We start from the raw sequence: 18,492 nt of genomic DNA on the forward strand, positions 1-18,492 counted from the left end.
TTCAGATTCTGTGTCTCCCTCTCTCTCTGACCCTCCCCCATTCATGCTCTGTCTCTCTCTGTCTCAAAAGTAAATAAACGTTAAAAAAATTGAAAAAAAAAGAAAACATCTTTCCTTAAAAAAAAAAAAAGAAAAAAAGAAAAAAGAACCACAAATGAAGCTAACTAAAAACTAATATTTGATTTAAAATGGAAAAATCACTATGAGCTCATGATTTAATTTTTTTCTAAACCAATTTTTCCTAGCTCTATCCACTGAAAGGGTCTAGAAGCAATGGCAAGTCAATAGCAGTAAATGCCCATAGTCCCCAGATTTTGGTCTTTAAAATACCAGTTCCTTCCTTACTGAAAGGAATCAGGGCACCTTAGAGAAACTGATGATTTCGGGTCTGGGACATTGTTTCTTTTCTTTTCTTTTCTTTTCTTTCTTTCTTTCTTTCTTTCTTTCTTTCTTTCTTTCTTTCTTTCTTTCTTTCTTTCTTTCTTTCAAGTTTATTCATTTTTGACAGAGAGAGAGAGAGACAGAGCATGAGCAGGAGAGGGGCAGAGAGAGAGGGAGACAGAATCCGAAGCAGGCTCCAGGCTCTGAGCTGTCAGCACAGAGCCTGACGTGGGGCTTGAACTCATGAACTGTCAGATCATGACCTGAGCTGAAGTTGGCCACTTAACTGACTGAGCCACCCAGGCGCCCCTGGGATATAGTTTCTTATGGGAAAGCAAAGAAGCTATCAAAGATTACGGGAGTTGTGCCAAAAGAACACAGGAGCTAGTTCAAAGAGGACTCCCAGTGACCAAAAATCTGTAACTTTGAGCCTCAAAAAAGAACACTGACTAAGATAAACTAAAACACATTATCATATACATGTGTGTTTGATGATATTTAAGTAATCTCTACCCCCAACGTGTAGGCTCAAACTCCGGACCCTGAGATCAAGAGTCACATGCTCTTCTTCTGACTGAGCCAGCCAGGCACCTTTAAAAATCCATGAGTTCATAATGATATCTATCCCTCCACAAACCAAAGAAAGCAACTTGATTACCTTGGGAGGTTGATAAGGCACCAATTCACTCTTAGGAAAACTAGGAAATGAAGCAAAGGATCAAACATTTATGTTGACTTTTATCTGAATTGTATTTAAGCATTATCGAGTAGTTGATGAAAGTTTATTCTTTAGACAAAACATAGCTAGTAAATTCAGCAGGAATATAGAACTAGAAACATCATGATTTGATAAGCTCTTGTAAAATAATGAAATTAAGCAAAGGTCATTATGTCTGTTAAAATCATTAGATGAAAGAAAGGTTAGTCGGGAACTTTATTTTGGACGAATCAAGCTGACTCTAGACGAATCCACTGATCTATTATAATATCACTAAAGCTTGTATAACTAGATGTAATATTCCTTCTAAGTATCATATTAGCACTATCTATGCAATATGCTTGTCATAATTTCAACCAGTACATCTAACTACAGATGTCGCATCTACTGATGTGTATCTAATTACAGATACAGGAAATGCACGTTAAAATGACTTCATGAGGAGGGTATCAGCTGAATTGTACCAAACACAGGAAATTCTATAGAAATAGGGCTTGTTTTGTTTTACAAATAGATGTCATGGGAGGAAAAGAGGTGGTGGTGGTAATGTTGCAGGGGTGGGTGTGTTGGGACTGCAGATGATATTGATTCAGAAAGATGTAAATGAATACATTGTAATGTGTATCTTGTTTGGATCTGAATTTGGACATAACATAAAAAATATCAAGGAATGTTAATTTTTTTTTAGGCATGATAGTGTATTATGGTAATGTTTTTTAATTTTTAAATTGCTGGGTGAAGTAACTTGACTGGGCAGGGCAAGTAAAAGATAGTAGATGAGCAAGAATGGCATAATGTTGATAATTTTTAAAGATAGGTGATAAGGGTTCATTAGATTTATTATTCTATATATTTGTTAAATAACATATTTGGCTCTGAAATGTCTGTCAAACCCTGACCATGACAGTGTTTTATTAAACTTTTGTCCTCTGCCATCTGATAGGCAAACGGTGTTATTTTGTAGTAATTCCTATTTTTCAATAATTTATTTTAGTTTTTCATTTTGTTTTTCCTCAATATGTTCCTGATTGAGTGTCATGTTTTTTATGCCCAATACTATGCCAAATAAATTAAAAGTGGCCCCGGGGTGCCTGGGTGGCTCAGTCGGTTGAGCATCCGACTTCTGCTCAAGTCATGATCTCGTGGTTCATGGATTCATGCCCCCCACCGGGCTCTGTGCTGACAGCTCAGAGCCTGGAGCCTGCTTTGGATTCTCTCTGCCTCTCCCCCACTCGTGCTGTCTCTCTCTCTCTCTCTCTCTCTCAAAAATAAAAATAAAACATTAAAAAAATTTTTTAAAAAGTGGCCCCACCTCTCCAATAGGTTGCACATTTATGTGGACATATTCACACACTGAAAATATAGATGAACTCCAATAGTACAGGCTCAGAATGAATGTCTGGGTGTTTGAAAACATGATACAGTTTGTATTTTAAGAAGATAAGGACATGGGGTGCCTGGGTGGCTCAGGCGGTTGAGCGTCCGACTTCGGCTCAGGTCGTGATCTCGTGGTCCATGAGTTCGAGCCCCACGTCGGGCTCTGTGTTGACACCTCAGAGCCTGGAGCCTGTTTCAGATTCTGTGTCTCCCCCTCTCTCTGACCATCCCCTGTTCATACTCTGTCTCTCTCTGTCTCAAAAATAAATAAACGTTAAAATAAAAAAATTAAAAAAAAAAGATAAGGACATAATTAATGTGAAAGCTGGAACTGATTGCTGAGGGCTGTGGAAACTAGCAGTCCACTTCTTTTTCTCTTTATAGCTTGTTTTGTTGTTGGCCTATTGACCTATTGCTTATTTTCTTGACACTTTTGATTACTTGATTTCCTTTTATATAGGCCAAATCTTACAAACTTATTTTAGCAGTAATAAATAAAGTGAAAATGATAACATAGATACTACAATACTCTCTAAAACCAGTATGTTTTGTAATCAGTAGGCTTAAATCTTTAGACTAAGAAGAACATGATCAAAATAATTCTAAGTGACTTTATGCTTATATATTTGCTATAAAACTACTTCATTTATGTCTCTCTAGGTTGGCAAATAAACAAGACAAGGAAGGGGCTTTAGGAGAAGCTGATGTGATTGAATGCCTATCTCTGGAAAAATTGGTCAATGAGCACAAGTGCCTATGTCAAATAGTAAGTTTTTCGTGATTTTTTGCCCTATGAGATATGTTTTTGTAGAGGTGATAGGCAATTAGGTGGTAGGCAGCTAACAAAATAATTTATTAGTGTTTAAAAAAAAATTTTTTAACCCAGGAAATCACATTCTCCCTGTTCTGTTGATATTATTTAATACTATAACATTTGTTTTTCTGTTTGGTAGTTGCTTCCATAAACTATCTTTCATGATCTCCAAGACTTTAGATTTGCTTTTTGTTTAAGATATTGCTGATAGGAACTTTAAGTTACACAAACATGTCATGCTATAAATTTTGTAGAGGGGCGCCTGGGTGGCTCAGTCAGTTAAGTGTCTGACTTCAGCTCAGGTTGTGATCTCACAGTTTGTTGAGTTTGAGCCCACATCGGGCTCTGCTATCAGCTCAGAGCCTATTTCAGATCCTCTGTCCCCCTCTCTCTGCCCGTCCCTCACTTGCTCATAGTCTCTCTTCCCCCCCACCTCAAAAATAAGTTAAAAAAAAAACAACAAAAAAAAATTGTAGCATGCTCTACTATAAATACAAAATGTAAGCGTAGGAGAGGTTATCATGAGTTTGGAAGATTTTATCAGGAGAGTTATCCTACAATCTTAAGAAAGGTGGACAGAAGATTTAGTCACTCCTTCTGGCTTCAGAAGATGGCCATTAGGGTGTCAATCTTAAAAGATGTTCAATGCTGTAAATTCCCTGGTATAAGGAATTAAAACTTTCTGCTGTTTTTAATAAGTAGGGGTATTTTTCTTCTGGCAGTGCAGTTTTGTCTTCCAATGAGTTTGTTTAAAATTATAATTGGCACTGCCGACTTCTTGTAATGTCTTTCACAGCTTACAGATATTATCCACAAAATATATCAGATTATATGTACTAATGTTTAGTAATCATTGCAAAGGTGTGTTTTATAAGTTAAATAAACAGATGCTTCATATAATTAATTAATGGATTAGTTTTGATTTGCCAGTAATTACACTTAATAGTTTATAAACATTTTTGTGGAGAACTCTTAGTTTTAATCTTTAAGTCAAATAAATTTCGGTTTCTCAGGAACCTTGTTCAGCAGTCTTGGGCTATGGAAAGAAAATTGACAAGTCCATTAAAAAAGGCCTTTACTGGCTCCTACATATCATTGCAAGAGACTTTGATGCTTTAAATGAACGCATCCAAAGAGACACAACAGAACAGCGTGCTCTTGAAGAACAAGAGAAACGAGAGAGGGCTGAACGAGTGCGAAAATTACGAGAAGAAAGGTAAGTAGATTAATTTTGTACCACAGTGCATTTGAAAAGTCCAGAACCCCACAGTTTTATGAATAATTTTATAGTTTTGTCTATTCAGTTTCCCCTTGCTATATGAAGGAAGACACTAGGTAAATATTTCATTTCTGTGGATCTTTCTCTACACAAGTTTGAGTGAGAGGGTACTAATTTTCTTAGTGGTGTTATAGTAATTAAATTTATTCCGTAGGTATTTATTAATTCCCAGAATTTGAAGATTTTTCTCTCTTATTTCTTGTAGCGGTTCTCAATTCTTGGGGTGATTTTGTTTTTCAGAGGACATTTAGCAATGTCTGGAGACATTTTTACTTGTCACGGCTGGGAGTAGGTAGAGTGCTTGCTACTGGGATCTAATGGGTAGAGGCCAGGGATGCTGCTAAATATCTTGTGATACACAGGACCATCTCTGATAACAAAGAATTATTGGGCTCAATATGTCAATAGATTAAGAAAGCCTTTCTGAGGCACCTGGATGGCTCAGTCGGTTAAGCGTCTGACTTTGGCTCAGGTCATGATCTATTGGTTTGTGAGTTCGAGCCCCATGTCGGGCTCTGTGCTGACAGCTCGGAGCCTGGAGCCTGCTTCAGATTCTGTGTCTCCCTTTCTCTCTGTCCCTCCCCTGCCCGTGCTCGCTTGCTCTCTCTCTCTCTCTCTCTCTCAAAAATGAGTAAACATTAAAAAAATGAAAAAGAAAGGAAGAAAGCAAGCAAGCAAGCCTTCTTTAGTCTAAGCAAAGATAGAAGGCAAGCTGCCAGTGGATCTATCAACTAAAGTAAAATCTGATCTTCAGCACTAGTTTTGTCAGAAAGTAGATTAAATTGCAGTGTCTTGCTGCTGGTGGGAATGCAAACTGGTGCAGCCACTCTGGAAAACAGTATGGAAGTTCCTCAAAAATTAAAAATAGAACTACCCTATGACCCAGCAATTGCACTAATAGGCATTTATCCAAGGGATACAGGTGTGCTGTTTCGAAGGGGCACATGTACCCCAATGTTTATAGCAACACTATTGACAATGGCCAAAGTATGGAAGGAGCCCAAATGTCCATTGATGGATGAATGGATAAAGAAGATGTGGTGTGTATATATATACAATGGAGTATTACTCAGCAATCAAAAAATGAAATCTTCCCATTTGCAACTACGTGGATGGAACTGGAGGGTATTATGCTAAGCGAAATTAGAGAAAGACAAATATGATGACCTCACTCATATGAGGACTTTAAGATACAAAACAGATGAACATAAGGGAAGGGAAGCAAAAATAATATAAAAACAGGGAGGAGGACAAACCATAACAGACTCTTACATATGGAGAACAAACAGAGGGTTACTGGAGGGGTTGTGGGAGGGGATTGAGCTAAATGGGTAAGGGGGATTAAGGAATCTACTTCTGAAATCATTGTTGCATTATATGCTAACTAACTGGATGTAAATTAAAAAAAAATTGCAATGTCTCGGTATTTTAAAAGATGTTTTTAAAATTATTTTTAAAATACGTTGCTTGAGAGCAAACTCTTAAATGGAATTTAGCAAACTCTGAATTTAAAAAAAAAGTGATTATATAACTTTTACCACGAAATCATTTATAATAATCTTAATGCTGGAAGAAAGTACTCAGATTTGATTAGAAGTTGAGTTTAGTACTTAATCCCATGATTCTTCTTTCTTTCTTCACTGGATTGTTATATGGTAGAGGAGGGGGAAAATGAAGATTTTTCAGTGAGTTCCTGTAAGATATAAAGTTATCTTCCATATACCTAAATAATATTGGCTTTCTATGTACTTTAACACAGCTGTAGTCTGATAGGCAAGAACTCACTAAGTGCTCTTGGTGATGCCTTTGTGAGATGCTTCCTTACACTGTTGAAGAAACCCTCTGATTACTGGTATCTGTCATTTAATTCGGAGATAGGACCTAAAGGAAAGAAATATTTCTAGAGACATACTCTCCATCTCCAAGTACTCAAGAATATGAGCAGATCATTCATCTAGGTCTCTCTTGATACCAGTGTGAGGTTTTATTTTGGTAAATGTGAGAGTCTTTGGGTTTTTTCTCCTAGTGTATCATATTTTAGTGATATAAAGCTTGGTACAACCAATCATTCATGGAAGTATACCTTTTATGTATTTATAAAAATAAAATACATGACCACGCTTTTCTGAAGACTCTTTTGTTTTTCTTCCACTAAGAAAACAAACAACGAAAAAAATTTAGTTGGAAAGAAGTCGTCTAATGTTAGTCACTTTTTTTCAAGTTTTTACTTTTTCCATAAAGATATTCTAGATGATGTTAGGACATGTTGTGGCTTTTGTGATACCCATTCTCCTTTCCTCCTTTTTTCCTAGCCATGCCACTTCTGGTCTGAGGCCTCTCCTGTTGAGCAGAGAGACTTTGGAATTAAAAGTGGCATTTAGAGAAGAGTTATTAAAAAAACGAAAAAACTTTTTATTTAATTAAAGGTTCAGATATTTTTGAAAAATAGTAAAACATGCTGTTGTTGATATCTGAAAATAATATGTCAGTGCCAGAAACCTGAAATTGCTTACTAATAAATGAATAATATTACCATCCTGTAGGTATATTCATTTACAGAGTACTTTCACATACAGAGTACTTTGCACAACCTTATGAAGTACATATTTTTATAAACATTTATGGGAAAGCTGAGGCTTAAAGATCTAGATATAAGTCCAAAGTCACAGAGGTAATAAATTGCAAATCTCTAACTCTTGGCTTCCTAGGTTTAGAATGAAAGGATATATATTTCCAAAATAGAGCATAATACATGTCATAGTAATGAGCATTCATATTACCATACTTACAGTGTAGTTGTAGATCTACAATACTTATTCTTCTGTCTTCAGCTACTTGTTTATTTTTTTCACTCCAACAAATCTATTGAGTAATATCTCTGTCTTGAATTCAGCATAAGAAACTGACAATACAGAGATGAATCAGATCTGGTCCCTGCTCGTAATACATGCAGTAGTACAGTGGAGGAGCCAGAATTGTATGGAAACATTAGTTAAAATATTCAGTGACTTTGTTGTTTTATAGAGACTTGGAAAGACATATCTATGTTACCAGGGAAAAACCAGCTAGTTGGACATCAAGAAGCCCCAGGGATTGGCATCAACTTGGTAAAACAGACACAACACAGTTCTTATATAACTGGCCAGGATTTTTAGTCTTGATAACTCATTAAAAAATGGCGGGGGGAGGGGGGGCAAATTTCTGCCAAGGAAGTCCTCTACAGAGGGACCCTAGTATATTAATTTATAATTAAAAGCAGAGCTTGGTGGTTGCCAAAGGGGAGGGGATTGGGGGTGGAGCAAAATGAGTGAAGGAAAGTGGGAGGTACAGACTTCCAGTTACCAGAATGAGTAAGTGTCAGGGATGAAAGGTACAGCAAAGGGAACATATTAGGTATTATAATAGAGTTGTATGCCGACAGATGGTGACCACACTTATGGTGAACATCCAGCTACTCATTTTAAAAAGTAACTTATTATTCTTCATGTATGGGGCAATATTAACTATGAATCACAGAGATAGTGTATGTTTCAGTAGTAACTCATGTGGAAATACTTAATCTGAGTGATATAAAGCAACTTAGTTTTATAGTTTCTTTACTTCTTTGTAGCAACAGTTGTTATCTAGTCCATATGTGATATACAGTTTGACACAGCCCTGAAGAAGGCTGTTAACAAGAGGACTTATTTGTTAACACCAATGAAGAGGACAGCATTTGTTTGGGAGAGTAATTAACAAATCTGTGAATATAAACCTTTGGCACATAGAAAATTAATTAGCAACTACCACTGACATTAAGGAGTCAGTCATAGGGAATGTTATTTTTGTCAACATTTCCTTTTTTTTTTTTTAAATTCAAATGATTAGCAGTGGAATATTACTCAGCCATAAAAAAGAACAAGATCTTACATTTGCAACAACATGGATGGACCTGGAGGGTATTCTGCTAAGTGAAATAAGTGAAAGACAGATACCGTGTTTTCATTTATATGTGGAATCTAAAAAGCAAATGAAAAACAAAGTGAAACAGACCCAGAAGCACAGAGAACAAACTGGTGGTTGCCAAGGGAAGGAGGGGGGGGGGGGTGGACAGGCAAAATGGGTAAAGGGAAGTGGGAGGTACAGGTTTCCAGTTATGGAATGAATAACTGATGGAGATGAAAGGTACAGCATAGAGAATATTATAATAGTGTTACATGGTGACAGTGGCTACCCTTGTGAGCATAGCATAATGTATAGGCTTGTCACATCACTATGTTGCACACCTGAAGCTAATGTAATATTGTGGGTCAACTATACTTGAAATAAAAAGTTCCAATTATTACACGTGGCTAGGGGCCTATTACCAGAAGTAAGGATTTCTGAAAATCTCCTAGTAATTGAAAGCCATGTCCAGATGTTTAACTTACTAAATTTAATAGCGTTAAGCCGATTACAAATGTTCTTACACATGGTTCAGCGTTTTCTCATAAGGAATTCCAAAACTTTTCCCTCAAACAATAGAGAACAAAGAGAACGAGAGCAGGCGGAACTCAATGGAACCAGCAGCCTGGCTGAGTTGGACTCCGAACCAATTATTGTTAATCCTTTCCAGCCAATCGCATCTGTCATCCTTGAGGTACGGATGGTGGCAAATGTGATTTTTTCTATCTTAAGTTATAAAGTTAGAAGTTGAGAAAGGAGGTGGGGAGAAGTGTTTCACCAGAGATTATTCGTAAAAGAAATTAAATGGGAGAGATGGATTAAAGGCTTACTGCTTTTTTTCCTCGTAAAGTTTACTTTTTGATCTGATATAAAAAAGGAGAGATGACTTGTGAATTAACCGAGAATGAAAACGAAGATTGAATGTGGCAACTGCCATAATTACTGTCCTGCTAAATCTATTTTTTCTTTTTTGTCGTTTATTTCATAGGATAGTGCTGTATTTACTCTTTTTTACACTTTGTCCCTGTATTGCTGTTACTATCTCTTTAAAGTAATATTTGGATGCCTGTGATGCATTTTAGAGTATGTAAATGATTTTTTAATTACTTTCCCAGAATACTTAAGAATGTTGGAAACTATAAGTTCTCCTATATATGAGTATCATTTATTTTAATTTTGATTGTTAGAAATTTTACCAAAGTTAACTTGTAGATTTTAATCATGAAGAAGGAGCTGTGTATGTGTGTCTGTATGTCTCTGTCTTCGTTTTCATTTCTCCACTGGGTGTCCAGAGTTTGCGCTGGCCCTGCTTCGGTCACCATCTGCAGCCATGCCTCCTTTGAGGCAGAGCTTTCTAAATCTGCTCTCCATTCACTCAGAGCTTAATGTGGCAGCTGGCTCGCTGGTCCCACCTGTATGTTCTCCATTCCTCTTCCCCTGTCACTGCCTCCTTCCACACAGGTCCTCATCTGGAAAGGTGGATGATTGTTTCTTCCTTGGGGCTGCTGCTGAGGAGGGAGGCAGCTCCACAGGTAAGAAGATGATTGGATAGTTTTGGTATTGCTTTATTTTGCAGAATAATTGGTAATAGGAGATATTTTGTCTTGGGTTGCTTCGATACCAGAAGGTTAATTGTATTTAATCTTTTTATTAACCCCGCCACATTTACCTTCAGTATATGCTTTTCTAAGTACATTAAAGCTGTCTTAATAACTTGACCTATTGATTTATCTCTATCCTATTAAATACCATGTTTTCCAAGTTTTATTGTATGTTCTTTAAAAAATATTGGTAGACAAGGAAACCAAGTTTGACTTTGCACTTTGAAGCATTAATTTACTCTATATTTGTAATAAAGTTCACCTTGTGGATAATGACCAATTATTTTATAGCACAATGGTTGTAAATTACTTAGAAGGCCTTAGTGCTTCTATCACCAGTGTATTTTTCACAATATAAAGATGTGAACAATACGGTGTGCAGCGTAGCATACCTTATATTGAAAGTCCCTGAACTAATTAGTGGCATGCGGAAAGTTACTATGCTTTTAAACTGTGCTAATTTTAAGAAAATAATCAGTAAAGAAATGAAGTCAATGAAAACAAATGACCTGAAGTCTTCTTTTTACTGAGCAAGTATTTTTTTCCTTCTGTTAAACTTGTCTTTCAAAATGTTTGCATTTTAGAGAATCACCTTGCATTCCTTTGAATTTACTATAGATTAAAAAAAAAAAATGGTGAAGTATTCGTTCCAGAAGAGACTTATCAGTGGTACAGATAGTAACAAACCTAATTATACATGAGCATTTAGGGTAAGGTAAAGGTGACATTTTATATTTGAGAGAAAAGGGAGATGGAATAACTGAACAATCATTTGGAAAAAAGTAAAATTAATGAATAGCAAATACCAGATTGAACTCCAGAAGACTTAAATGTGTAAAATGTGTAAAGTAGCCTTAAAAGTACTAGCACATAATATAGTTAAATATTTGCATATACTTGGAGAAGGAAAACTTTTAAAGTAGGACAATTAAGCCACAAATCATAAAGTGAAAAACAGATAGGTCTTATATTTGTTTTTAAAGATCTGTTCTACAAAGCTAAAAGCAAAAAACTCTAAACAAACCCTAATGAAAAATATCTGAGACACGTAAGACAAACAAACAAACAAACCAACCCTTGGCAATTCCTATGAAAATAATGAGAATCTAGGAGGAAAAAAGAAAGGTTTTGGGTTACCATGGATAAAAGTAAAAATAAAAATGACAATAAGTGTAGTTGATAGTTCATTTTCACTAGCAATAAAAAAAAATGAAACTAACACTAAGGTAAAAATATGTATTTATTAGTTTGGTGGACATGTAAAAGATAGATAATGGTATACAGGGATTGAAAAGATATGGGGAAATGTCACTCTCTTAACCTTTTGCCTGGAGTGTAAATTCACTGTTGCTTTTCTGAAGGGAAGTGTTTAGTTACCTGTTGATCCAATAGTTCCACTGTTAGGAATTTATTCTAAAAAATGAATTCCATAACTGTATTTGTTATAATGAAAAATTGAAAATAATTTGTCTACTGATTAGGAGTTGGTAAATTACGTTATAACCTTGAAAATGATAATGTAATTGATGAAAGTAGTAATAGTTAACACATATAACTAACACTTTATTATGCGTCAGATACTAGTCTAAGCACTTCATATATTTGTTGACAAGGAAAGAAATATACATTCTTAAGTAAAAACTTAAATTCTTTTTTGTTTAAAAAACAAATGCATAAAATAAATATGCATATATAGAGAGACATTCAATCACATGTATGTTTGTGAGTGGCGTACCTGTACATATGTGGGGTAGGAGAAGAAAACACCTCTTAGTGATCATGCACCAAGTAGAGATCATCTCTTGATTGTGGAATTACAGATATTATTTGTTTTCTTTCTTTATACTATATGTGTTTTCTGCATGTTTACCAATTAGTATGCTTTAATGATATATTCAACGAATGCTTTTTTTAATAAAAATATCACGGTGCCCTGAAGTTACAGAATGCGTTTGGATTATTTGATTTCGCCCTTAAAACTGTCTTAGATACACAACTTTTATATTAAAAATGATATATTTCATTTTTGTTAGAATGAAAGAAAACTTGAAAAAGACAAAAAGAGACACAGTATGGAGAAAGACAGTGATGGCTGCCCCCCGAAACATAAAACGGAGAATGAGCAAATAGAGACACAGAGCCAGATCAGTGACAATAGCCAAAAAAACAATGAGCTTGGAATAGTTGAAAGTTATAAAGAGGCATTAACACAGCAGTTGGAGAATGAAGATGATACAGACCAGCGATCATCAGAATCAGGTGACAAATCTAGGTGATAAATATATTAAAAAAATATGTATATATATGTGCATATACACACACACACACACACACACACACAGAATTTAATGATACATCTATCATTTGTCATGATTATTTTCACAAAAAATGTACTATAATATTTTTTGTCTCCAAATGCATTATTTATCATGGTTTTCTCATGGTTTTTAGTTTCTCCTTAATTTGCTAACTTATGTTTTTATTCATGATCCCTTAAAATGTGATCCTTTGCAATTGAAATGAATTTCAGCAGAAAATTCTGTTTTCAATTTTGTTTCATAAATTTGGAATATAGCACATAGTCCCAGGAATCCTTGAAATATATTTAACCTTTAAGGCTCTTTTAGGGAGTTTTATTTGGGTTTTATTTTAAGCTTCATAATACTGCAATCAGTGTCACTTCTTTTATTGACTTGTTATTTCCATAGAATGCAGACCTACTCAGTTGAACAAAGTTTTTATCTTATTTAGTTTGATAGAGAGAAAGCATGAGTGGGTGAAGGGGGGAGGGATAGAGAGAGAGGAAGAGAGAGAGAATTCCAAACAGGCTCTGTGCGGTCAGCGCAGAGTCCGATGCAGGGCTAGAAGGCAAAACCGTGAGACCATGACCTGAGCCGAAATCAAGAATTGGACATTTAACTGACTAAGCCACCCAGATGCCCCATGAACGTATTTAAAGCCAGTAGCCATTTTCCTATTATTTTAATATCATACAAAATCTTCAGTTCATAATTGCTTTGTTTTCTCTAAGTGGTTTTGTGATTTAACGGGAAGTTCATGTCTTTGGTTTCGTAGACAGCCTGTGTTTGGAATCAGACATCTTGGGATAGAATCGAGATATTTGTTGTGTTACAGTGTATTGTTCTTCAGTCTTGGTTTCCTCATCTCTAAGGTGGGGATAAGCATCATATTTTTCCCACAGGGCTTTTAGTACTGATAACAAAAATAACCCTACAGTTCTTCTAGCACAGGGCCTGACATATGAACCAATAATCATACATCCTTGAAATTTCTGGCTAGCAGTATGGTTCCATTGCATATAAGAATTTTTGTACATACTTGGGGTGCCTCGGTGGCTCAATGGGTTAGGTGTCCGACTGTAATTTCAGCTCAGGTATGATCTCATGGTTCGAACAGCATGGAGCCTGCTTGGGATTCTCCCTCTCCTTCCCTCCCTCTAAATAAATAAATAAGGAAATAAACCTTAAAAAAGAATTTTTGTATGGTATCAGAAACATTATAAAAATAAGATCTCAATCCCTGAGGTTCAGATTTAAAAAATTAGACTTGAAAGTTATACCTTTTGTAAGTTGGGAAGTTAGGGCAGCCATATTCATACCCTTGTAGCTCTGTTAGCAGAGTTAAACAGAAAGTAGATTTAAAGTGGCCTCCCAATATGTTGAGAGAACTTTGAACAGTTACACATTGTTAAAGAGAAAAATATTTGGCAGATTATTTGAAAGTACGGTGTAGGAAGAAGATCTAAGATAGTCAAACATATAACTATAATAGTAATAAGTAACATTTTTGTGCTTTAGAACCTGGCTTCAGATACCTTAGATTATTTAATGCAGGATTATATTATTTAACGTAAATAATTTTAGGGTATATTATTCCCATTATTTTGAATAGGAAATCAGGGACTTGGAGAGGTTGAGGAGCTTGTTAAGATCATATGTCTTGTCTGTAGCTGGGACAGATCGTCTGCCCATTATCCTGTGCTGTTTCATGACCCTGAGCCCCTGCCCATCCTGAAATACCATATGGTTCTGGACTTTCTCTTCCCTTTTTCTCATCTGTAAAGCTTATGATTTAACTGTAAAACGATGTCTTTGTTTCTCTGTGGAGTAAGATGTCTCAAATGACACTACTTTATTTAGAAAAAGTATGTGTTTCTAAAAATGTTTATATTTCTCATTGCCTTGTAGATTTCATAATGTTGGCTATTTCTCACATAATAGATAATTCCCATTTTATAAAATGTGTTACATACATATAAATTAAGCAGTTTGAGATTGTCACTTAAAATACTTTAGTAACTTTGATGTTTGGTTATTTAACTACATGGCCATATGGTTTACACTGTTAAAACTTACATGTTAATGGCATAGATGGCCTTATATTGTTTATATGTGCTTAAGTGAGAATCTATAGTTATTTTTTAGAAAGAACACCGATTCTGCAATGTCCAATAATGTGATTTTGGTTACATATATTTATTTATATTGGGCATACCTTGTCTGGGGGTTATTTTAATGGGTAACGTGTTTAAGTTTGATTAGGGTATTTTTTTCACATTCAAAGGATTAATTTTGGATTATTCATACCTAGAATCATTCTATATATTCTATTGAGACAAATCAACATCTCTCCCCTTTCCCTGGGCCATTCTGAGTTTCATGAGAATGCCTGGAATTAGACAATTATATTTACTTGATATGACATTTGGAAAAAATACAAGTTACTTTTGGAAATGTGAACTTTTTTTTGTATGCTGAATAATCTCTCATAAAACTTAAAATACAGGCTTTTTTCCATTTGTGTCATATTCATTAAGTATTAATTCAATAAGGAATCATTTAAAATTTTATGCTTAGTGAAAGCAGATTCACATTTCATTACTGGTAACAATTTCCAAAGTTTGAAGATCTGTTTTTATGGTAATGATAATATCAGTAGTCTAGTTCCATTCTTTTTTATTGTAGAAGTTTACATTTTCTCAAAGGCATATAGTTCAATGTTTATATTCTTATAGATAACAGCAAAAAGAAAACTAAGAAACTAAGAATAAAAAGGAGTCACCGTGTAGAACCTGTTAATACAGATGACTCTGCTCCTAAGAGTCCAACACCACCCCCGCCTCCTCCTCCTGGTGAGTAAATTGATATTGGTACTGAATTTAGATTTACTGCTTTAAACGGTAAAGAAAAATAAAGAAATTTTGTAGTTTTATTCAGTATATTTATTTTTGTGTGAATTTATGAAAAGCTCTTTTCTCTCTTTTGTTCAAAATGTATCATTGCTTTTTTAATCAGAAAAAAATGTTTCCTAAAAGTAAAAAAAAAAAAAAAAAAAGTAAAATTAATAAGGACACTTTACACCAGCACTTTCTAGAATGAATTCAGGTCCTATTTGAAGTATTATTGTCCAGATTTCTGAAAGGAATTTAAGTTTAATGAATGGATGGCTAATGTAAGTTTTTAAATAGTTGAATCTTTCATCCTGAAAGTTAACATTTAAAACCAAGATGTGTGAATTTTTCCAATATATTTCCGACTTACATACTGACCTTCTAAGTTGTTATGAGAATTAAAAGGAATATTGCATGTAAAACACTAAGACATACTAACTGCACAATAATTGTAATTTTTCAGCACTAGGCATAGTACCTCACATACTATACATGCTCAATAAATATCTGAATGTATATATTTGTGGTGTCCTTTTAGCCCTGTTAGGAGGCTTTAGGTAGTAATATTTTCCTTTGAGAATTATTTCAAGACTCATTTCTAGTATTTCACTTATTAGAAGAAATTTCTTTTAGCCTTGGCTAGAAGCTAGAATAGTAGCCTAAGGTAATTTTTGATGGTGGTGAAGATGCTTATATTTTTAACTAAAGTAAAAACTTAAAAGAGATGTTACCAGCCTATAATTACATTTTTCAATAAAAACTATTTCAAATGCCTTTGTGGTTATTCAGTACTGTGTCATTCAACATACATATATGACCTGGCATCAAATATATACATTCCTGTCAAGGGAGGGAACCTCTCAACAGGCCTAAAGAGACATTGTTTAACAGTGTTTTAAAATGTTTTTCTTTTTCTTTAGTTGGCTGGGGAACCCCCAAAGTCACTAGACTTCCAAAACTTGAGCCTCTTGGTGAAACACGTCATAATGGTAATGCAAAAGGATCAGTTTTAAAATATACATATTAAATCCACTTTTCTTTACCTTGACAAACTTTTATTTTTGGAAGCCTTTCAAATCCACAACCATCCTTTTTCATTATACTTTACTCTTTTTATTTTATTTAATTTTTTTATTCTTTAGTGACTTTTGGCTCAATATAATTTGTTTACTCTGGAATACAGAGGTAAAAATAACCATAGTTTATGTTTATCCATTACATAATTATGTAAATTGTTATGGAATGGGGACAGTTTTAAAGCAATTTAAGTTAAATATGAGAAATTACAATTATCCTTAGTATTAAAAACAGCATTGTCCTGTATATGCTCAGTGTACTCAGTGATAATGCTTCATAATTGTTTTTTGTCTGCTTCTAATAAGTTGACTCAGCTGCTGAATATTGGAATGAAGTAAAAATCAACACAGTTTGTAAAATCAGAGACTAAATCAGTAAACCAAATGAAGTTCAGCTAAATAGAAAGTTACGAAAGACTTATTGACTCTAGAAAACAGTTTTCTTTGGATGAAATTAACATAAGGTGTAGTCCAGCCAATATATGGCATTAGAAATCCACATTTGGAAAGAGAAAGGGAAGCTGGGTATAGAGAACTGCTTTGTACAACAGGCAGAAGTTCTGATTTCAGACCATCAGGTCAGGCTGTTGCAATAAAATGTTTCTAGAATGCGAAAGTGTAATTATATATAGCGTAGCTCATTAAAGTTCTCCATCAAGAATATCCAGTTCCCTGGGCACCTGGGTGGCTCAGTCGGTTGAGCATCCGACTTCCGCTCAGGTCAGGATCTCGTGGTTGACGAGTTCGAGCCCCGAGTCGGGCTCTGTGCTGATGGCTCAGAGCCTGGAGCCTGCCTCGGATTCTGCGTCTCCCTCTCTCTCTGCCCCTCTCCCGCTCATGCTCTGTCTCTCTCTGTCTCAAAAATAAATAAACATTAAAAAAAAAAAGAAATAAAATACCCAGTTCCCTTTTTGATAGCTCTGTTTACCTAATCTAGAACTTGGTTTACTATGGAGATCCATTTGCCAGCGGAAAAAAAAAAATCAGAAGTTTAGAAAACCATTATCATGTAACCTGAAATTATATCAAACTGCATAAAATACTTTTATTCAAAGAGTTTTGAAACTGGAATTATGGCTTTGGGTCAGATTGTGAAGTCCCTTACACATATGTTAAGATGTCTGGACTTGCTATAATTTTCCAAGAGACACTATACATTTTTGAACAGGGAAGTAGTGTTACTAGGTGTATTGTTTAGGAAAATAATTTTTTGTCACAATGGAAAGTACAGACTTGATGGTGGCCACACTTGAGGTCAAGATCCCATCTAGGAGGCTGTTGTAACAGTTACAGTGAGAAGTGAGGTATAGAAATTGGAATGAAGAGTAAAAAATGTACGCAGAAAAAAAATCTTTTTTTTTTTTTTTTTAATGATTATTTATTTGAGAGAGAGAGAAACAGAGAGACAGAGACAGAATCTGAAGCAAGCTCCAAGCTGTGAGCTGTCAGCACAGAGCCCAACACGGGGCTCAAATCCACAAGCAGTGAGATCATGACCTAAGCCGAATTCTGATGCCTGACTGACTGAGCAACCAGGCACCCTGGAAATATCTTAATTATAGTAATTAATATTTGATGAGTGGATGTATGGGCCGAGGGACAGAGGAATAGAGGATTATTTATTCAAGGGGCTGGAAGGTTGGTGCTGTCTCTAAGACTGAAAATACCTGAGGAAGGAGATATGGTTTGGAGGTGTCTGTAGGCTTATTTATTTGTAAATGTCTTTTGGCCAATCAGTACCAGAAAGATTCAAGAACTCAGGAGAAAAGAAGGGACCCTGGTGGGTGGAGGGTTCGCAGATGGATTTTTTTTTTTTTCAGTTGTTATCACACAGTATGAAATCCTTGCCTGTAATTTATGCTTTGTAATCATTTACTGAATGAATGTGGGAAGGAATGATAGTTTCTTGTTTCTGAGAGAAATTTTATAGAATGAGGAGAAAAGAAGTAATGGTAGCATGCAGGGGGAAGCTAGTTAAGGGCAAGTGGAAAAAGGTCAAAAATGGGTTGAGAAGGTTATTTTGTTTTGTTCATCCTCACTTTCCTGTGTTTGTTTTAAAATTAGAATTCATGGGAAAGAATTGTAATAAATCAGCTAAGTTTAAGACCACCATATTCCAATAATTTAGTTA

At 35.1% G+C, this 18,492-nt stretch overlaps 1 protein-coding gene across 4 annotated transcripts in view; it reads left to right on the forward strand.

The window, feature by feature from the left end:
- The window catches only part of ARL13B (ADP ribosylation factor like GTPase 13B), a 71,787-nt gene that overhangs the window by 42,493 nt on the left and 10,802 nt on the right, over positions 1-18,492 (forward strand). For 3 of the 4 annotated variants that reach the window (XM_027077580.2, XM_015080848.3, XM_015080857.3), the window contains 6 exons: positions 3,137-3,242; positions 4,304-4,506; positions 9,073-9,187; positions 12,128-12,353; positions 15,130-15,246; positions 16,206-16,274. In XM_027077580.2, coding sequence (XP_026933381.1) covers positions 3,137-3,242; positions 4,304-4,506; positions 9,073-9,187; positions 12,128-12,353; positions 15,130-15,246; positions 16,206-16,274 — 836 coding nt within the window. The remainder of the gene's footprint in view (positions 1-3,136; positions 3,243-4,303; positions 4,507-9,072; positions 9,188-12,127; positions 12,354-15,129; positions 15,247-16,205; positions 16,275-18,492) is intronic. The other variant, XM_015080865.3, reaches the window with a different exon arrangement.

Source organism: Acinonyx jubatus, chromosome C2, assembly GCF_027475565.1.
Source record: "Acinonyx jubatus isolate Ajub_Pintada_27869175 chromosome C2, VMU_Ajub_asm_v1.0, whole genome shotgun sequence".
NCBI lineage: Eukaryota > Metazoa > Chordata > Mammalia > Carnivora > Felidae > Acinonyx > Acinonyx jubatus.